This window comes from Micropterus dolomieu, linkage group LG02 (assembly GCF_021292245.1).
Source record: "Micropterus dolomieu isolate WLL.071019.BEF.003 ecotype Adirondacks linkage group LG02, ASM2129224v1, whole genome shotgun sequence".
NCBI lineage: Eukaryota > Metazoa > Chordata > Actinopteri > Centrarchiformes > Centrarchidae > Micropterus > Micropterus dolomieu.
The window spans coordinates 32,700,254-32,707,017 of record NC_060151.1 but is presented as its reverse complement, the minus strand read 5'-3'; the positions used below and the strand labels follow the sequence as shown (position 1 = coordinate 32,707,017).

The 6,764-nt window shown below is 45.6% G+C and overlaps 1 protein-coding gene across 2 annotated transcripts in view; it reads left to right on the top strand.

The window, feature by feature from the left end:
- Positions 1-1,734: 1,734 nt before the first annotated feature.
- Positions 1,735-6,764, top strand: part of syngr1a (synaptogyrin 1a) — a 13,790-nt gene continuing 8,760 nt past the window's right edge. For both annotated transcript variants that reach the window (XM_046041156.1, XM_046041149.1), the window contains exons 1-2: positions 1,735-1,882; positions 2,116-2,692. In XM_046041156.1, coding sequence (XP_045897112.1) covers positions 2,591-2,692 — 102 coding nt within the window. In that variant the 5' untranslated portion in view covers positions 1,735-1,882; positions 2,116-2,590. The remainder of the gene's footprint in view (positions 1,883-2,115; positions 2,693-6,764) is intronic.

Here is a 6,764-nt window from a genome sequence, read left to right as displayed (position 1 = left end):
GTAGTACGCTGCTCTGGCATTACGGAGGGCCTTCCTATAAGTTTTAAGACTATCTTGCCAAATTAAACGAGAATTTTCCACTTTGGTGGAACGCCAATTCTTCTCAAGTTTCCACGATATTTGCTTTAATTTGCGAGTTTCAGTATTATACCATGGAGCTAACCGTCTTTGTTTTAGTATTTTCTTTTTTACAGTGGCTACAGAGTCGAGTGTCATTCGCAGCGAGCCTGCAGCACTATCAACAAGATGATCGATTTGGGAGGGACTGAAATTAGCATAGGAGTCCTCCGTTACTTTGTGACTAGATAATGAATTTAGAGCTGATGGAATCGCATCCTTAAATTTAGCTACAGCACTATCAGACAGACGTCTTGTAGTTCAGCAATACAAACTCAAAAGTTATCAAACAGTGGTCGGATAAAGAGGGATTCTGTGGAAACACCACTAAATGTTCAATTTCAATACCATACACCAAAACAAGGTCGAGGGTGTGGTTAAAACAGTGAGTCGGTTCATGAACACTCTGAGAGAAGCCAATGGAATCTAACAGAGAGATAAACGCAGTACTGAAGCTGTCATTCTTTTTTTTTAAGGACTAAAGTTGACAAAAACTCAGCAAATTCAGATAAGAATTCAGAGTACGGACCAGGTGCTCGGTACACTATAACGAAGAGAATTGGTTGCAGTGATTTCCAACTTGGGTGTGAAAGACTAAGAACAAGAAAGTCTGCCAATGATCTACAAAGCCCACATCGTTTGCTGGACACCACCTCGACAACCAGCGGCGGAATGACGACATGCGGCTATACATGTCATCACTGGTCAGATTTGGCAGGGGTCCAGAGGAAACCACGGTGTCCGACATTGTTTTTGCATATGTACACACCGACTCAACATTAATCTTAGTGACCTCCGATTGGCGTAACCGGGAGTCATTACCGCCGACGTGAATAACAATCTTACTGTATTTACGTTTATCCTTAGCCAGCAGTTTCAAATAAGACTCAGTGTCGCCCGCTCTGGCCCCAGGGATGCACTTAACCAGTAAGCCATCGCTAGCTGCTAAGCTAAAGTCGCTAACGGCTAAACTAAAGTACTGTAGCGTCAGCTACCAAAACTTTTGAAAACAACTATGATATTTAACGAAAGTCACTAAAAGATGGAAAGAAGTGTGGGTGCTTAGGCAGAACTACTGTAAGAATAAGTGTTTAGCGGACAGTTGGCTGCTGTAATGACAAATCTAACAGATTTAACTGATATTTAGCGAGAGCAGCAAAACACGGTACCAACACAGAAGCACCGGAAACGGAAATGAGTCAACACACTTACCGCAGTACATCAGCACGTCCTTAGGATGTGATGATTGTTACCGCCTGCCATAGTGTACGCCGGGGACGCCGGGGACAAAGTGTCCCCGTCACTTTGTGAAAGCATTTGTTAAACATTTTCTGAAAAACAGCAACAACAAATATTAAGTAAAAAAGGAAATGTTTATTTGCACAATAAGAAAATATCCGACATCCAACAAACAGTTTAAAAACATAACTTCATCTAAAAAACAAGCAGTTGGCTTTATTTTATATTTTCACCTGCCGTCTGAATTCCGTTTCCCTTTGTATAAATAAAAACATTTCCACCTTAAACAAGTGCAGGAAATTAAGTGTTTAATGCTCTTTTCTTTAAAATAGTGTTAAAATATCTTCTCATCACGTCCCGTGATCTGGTGTCCAACACACGGCGGCGCCCTGACCTCCTGGAGGGGTGTTTGACCCCCCCCCAACATCGGACCAAAGAACACCCTCAGTCTGGCCTTCAGCAGCCCCTCCAGGACCAGACTCTGGGCCCAGTTCCTGCCCGTCAGTCAGATGGAGAGGGACAGAAGGTAAAAACATGTTTACTGGTTGTTTTTTCTTGATTATATATCACTCCAGCTGTTTAATCATTCATGTTTACACATTAATAAACACTTCATAATAGTCTCTTATAGAAATTAAGTTTTAGTTCAATTAAAAACAGGTTTTAAGAGAAATAATCTGAACACGTCTGAAATCAAAATAATAATGTGTGTTCAGCCTGACAGACATGACTGAGGGATGAACATCTTTCTTCCTCCAGGCAGGCTGACCCCGCCTGCTTCACTGTGATTGGAGGACTCCACCCCCTAACATTCAAAATGAAAACCAACACAGGTCTGTGACTGGTGGAGCTGGTTGGACCTCAGCCTGAGAGACGCAGCTCAGGGTGAGAAAAACCCTGCAAGCTCTCATGGGGATGAAGAGGATTAGAGCAGATTACACAAGAGCAGAGAAGAAGAAGAGGGCGCAGAAGAGACCGGTATAAGAACCAGTACAGGGACCAGTACAGGAACCCACAAAATCCAGGACCAGCTGGACCCAACTGGACCCAACTGGACAAAACTGGACCCAACTGGACCAAATTGGACCCAACTGGACCAGACTGGACCAACTGGACTCTGAGTAGAATCTAACTGGACTGAGCTGAGAGGTTAAGGGTAGGCTGAGCTGGTCCATTCTGGTCCATACTGGTCCTTAGTGGTCTGAGCTGGTCTTTGGAACAGGAAGTGGTCTGGATGGACGGGTTTCAGGCGTATGGGGCGGGGAAGGCGGGCGGAGCCTTCGACCCGCTGACCTTCATCAGACAGCCTCAGACCGTGGTCAGGATCCTCTGCTGGGTGAGTCTGATGATGTCATGATGATGTCATGATGATGTCATGCGTTTCGGGTGAGTCCGGGTGTTCTGAGCTACGCGTCCTGATGTAGTGACGACCCACAGGGTTGCTAAGCGCTAACATGTGTGGTTGTGTAGTTACTGGACCTGTTCTGTTACTGGTTCTGTTCACAGGTGTCTGGGTCTCTGCCAGGTTAGTTTGTGGTTTTCAGCAGGTCCTTTACTTTCAGCTCAGTCTGCCTCAATTGGTTCTGGTTCTGGTTTCAGCTCAGTCTGATTCAGTTGGTTTTGGTTCTGGTTTTGGTTTAGTTTGTTAGTTTATTCTGTGTGAGTTTGTTTCCAGTTTTGTTAGCTGAGGTTAGTTCATGTGTTGATTCTGGTTCTGGTTTAGTTGAGGTTAGTTCATGTGTTGGTTCTGGTTCTGGTTTAGCTGAGGCTAGTTCATGTTTGGTTCTGGTTTAGCTCAGCCTAGTTCATATGTTGGTTTTGGTTTAGCTCAGGCTAGCTCATGTGTTGGTTCTGGTTCTGGTTTAGTTGAGGTTAGTTCATGTGTTGGTTCTGGTTCTGGATTAGCTGAGGAAAGTTCATGTGTTGGTTCTGGTTTAGTTGAGGTTAGGTCATGTGTTAGTTCTGGTTCTGGTTTAGTTGAGGTTAGTTCATGTGTTGGTTCTGGTTCTGGATTAGCTGAGGATAATTCATGTGTTGGTTCTGGTTCTGGTTTAGTTGAGGTTAGGTCATGTGTTAGTTGTAGTTCTGGATTATTAGAGGTTAGTTTGTGTGTTGGTTCTGGTTCTGGATTAGCTGAGGTTAGTTCATGTGTTGGTTCTGGTTCTGGATTAGCTGAGGAAAGTTCATGTGTTGGTTCTGGTTTAGTTGAGGTTAGGTCATGTGTTAGTTCTGGTTCTGGTTTAGTTGAGGTTAGTTCATGTGTTGGTTCTGGTTCTGGATTAGCTGAGGATAATTCATGTGTTGGTTCTGGTTCTGGTTTAGTTGAGGTTAGGTCATGTGTTAGTTGTAGTTCTGGATTATTAGAGGTTAGTTTGTGTGTTGGTTCTGGTTCTGGATTAGCTGAGGTTAGTTCATGTGTTGGTTCTGGTTCTGGATTAGCTGAGGAAAGTTCATGTGTTGGTTCTGGTTTAGTTGAGGTTAGGTCATGTGTTAGTTCTGGTTCTGGTTTAGTTGAGGTTAGTTCATGTGTTGGTTCTGGTTCTGGATTAGCTGAGGATAATTCATGTGTTGGTTCTGGTTCTGGTTTAGTTGAGGTTAGGTCATGTGTTAGTTGTAGTTCTGGATTATTAGAGGTTAGTTTGTGTGTTGGTTCTGGTTCTGGATTAGCTGAGGTTAGTTCATGTGTTGGTTCTGGTTCTGGATTAGCTGAGGAAAGTTCATGTGTTGGTTCTGGTTTAGTTGAGGTTAGGTCATGTGTTAGTTCTGGTTCTGGTTTAGTTGAGGTTAGTTCATGTGTTGGTTCTGGTTCTGGATTAGCTGAGGATAATTCATGTGTTGGTTCTGGTTCTGGTTTAGTTGAGGTTAGGTCATGTGTTAGTTGTAGTTCTGGATTATTAGAGGTTAGTTTGTGCGTTGGTTCTGGTTCTGGTTTGGTAGACGATAAGGTTCAGGGTCTGGAGACCTCTGGGGACACATCTCAGACTCAGTTAACTAAGGCCTGTTTGTCCAAGTGATCCGGGTCCCTAAATGGGAAAAAGCAGATTACAGGTCTGTGGTTAAAGTCCGGGTCCGGGACCTAGAAGTGAATGTGATGACCTAATGTGTGTGTGTGTGTCATGAGACTGGCGTTAACATTCCTGAGGCTCAACACAAGACTCCTGTAACAGACCCTCACTGTTTAACACTGCTGAGGCTCTGATAGCTCGGTTCACGTAGGAGACAGAGTGCTGTGATTGGTCGGTTTACAGAGGAGACAGTGTGCTGTGATTGGTCGGTTTACAGAGGAGACAGTGTGCTCTGATTGGTCCATTTACAGAGGAGACAGTGTGCTTTAATTTGTCCGTTTACAGAGGACACAGTGTGCTTTAATTTGTCCGTTTACAGAGGAGACAGTGTGCTTTAATTTGTCCGTTTACAGAGGAGACAGTGTGCTCTGATTGGTCGGTTTACAGAGGAGACAGTGTGCTTTAATTTGTCCGTTTACAGAGGAGACAGTGTGCTCTGATTGGTCCGTTTACAGAGGAGACAGTGTGCTCTGATTGGTCCGTTTACAGAGGAGACAGTGTGCTTTAATTTGTCCGTTTACAGAGGAGACAGTGTGCTCTGATTGGTCCGTTTACAGAGGAGACAGTGTGCTGCGATTGGTCTGTTTACGGAGGAGACAGTGTGCTGCGATTGGTCTGTTTACGGAGGAGACAGTGTGCTCTGATTGGTCCGTTTACAGAGGAGACAGTGTGCTGCGATTGGTCTGTTTACGGAGGAGACAGTGTGCTGTGATTGGTCAGTTTACATAGGAGACAGTGTGCTGTGATTCGTCGGATTACGGAGGAGACAGTGTGCTCTGATTGGTAGGTTTACGGAGGAGACAGTGTGCTGCGATTGGTCTGTTTACAGAGGAGACAGTGTGCTGTGATTGGTCCGTTTACGGAGGAGACAGTGTGCTGTGATTGGTCTGTTTACGGAGGAGACAGTGTGCTGTGATTGGTCCGTTTACAGAGGAGACAGTGTGCTGTGATTGGTCGGTTTACGGAGGAGACAGTGTGCTTTGATTGGTCCGTTTACAGAGGAGACAGTGTGCTGCGATTGGTCTGTTTACAGAGGAGACAGTGTGCTTTAATTGGTCCGTTTACAGAGGAGACAGTGTGCTGCGATTGGTCTGTTTACGGAGGAGACAGTGTGCTGTGATTGGTCCGTTTACGGAGGAGACAGTGTGCTGTGATTGGTCCGTTTACGGAGGAGACAGTGTGCTGTGATTGGTCCGTTTACGGAGGAGACAGTGTGATGTGATTGGTCGGTTTACGGAGGAGACAGTGTGCTTTAATTGGTCGGTTTACAGAGGAGACAGTGTGCTGTGATTGGACAGTTTACACAGGAGACAGTGTGCTGCGATTGGTCTGTTTATGGAGGAGACAGTGTGCTGCGATTGGTCTGTTTACAGAGGAGACAGTGTGCTGCGATTGGTCTGTTTACAGAGGAGACAGTGTGCTGGGATTCATCGGATTACAGAGGAGGAAGTGTGCTGCGATTGGTCTGTTTACGGAGGAGACAGTGTGCTGTGATTGGTCTGTTTACAGAGGAGACAGTGTGCTGCGATTGGTCTGTTTACAGAGGAGACAGTGTGCTGTGATTGGTCTGTTTACAGAGGAGACAGTGTGCTGGGATTCATCGGATTACAGAGGAGGAAGTGTGCTGCGATCGGTCTGTTTACAGAGGAGACAGTGTGCTGTGATTGGTCTGTTTACGGAGGAGACAGTGTGCTGCGATTGGTCTGTTTACGGAGGAGACAGTGTGCTGTGATTGGTCTGTTTACAGAGGAGAAAGTGTGCTGTGATTGGTCTGTTTACAGAGGAGACAGTGTGCTGCGATTGGTCTGTTTACAGAGGAGACAGTGTGCTGCGATTGGTCTGTTTACAGAGGAGAAAGTGTGCTGTGATTCGTCGGATTACGGAGGAGACAGTGTGCTGCGATTCGTTGGTTTACAGAGGAGACAGTGTGCTGTGATTGGTCTGTTTACGGAGGAGACAGTGTGCTCTGATTGGTCCGTTTACAGAGGAGACAGTGTGCTGCGATTGGTCTGTTTACAGAGGAGACAGTGTGCTCTGATTGGTCCGTTTACAGAGGAGACAGTGTGCTGCGATTGGTCTGTTTACGGAGGAGACAGTGTGCTGGGATTCATCGGATTACAGAGGAGGCAGTGTGCTGCGATTGGTCTGTTTACAGAGGAGACAGTGTGCTGCGATTGGTCTGTTTACGGAGGAGACAGTGTGCTGTGATTCGTCTGTTTAAAGAGGAGACAGTACGCTGTGATTCGTCGGTTTACGGAGGAGACAGTGTGCTGTGATTCGTCTGTTTAAAGAGGAGACAGTACGCTGTGATTCGTCGGTTTACGGAGGAGACAGTGTGCTGTG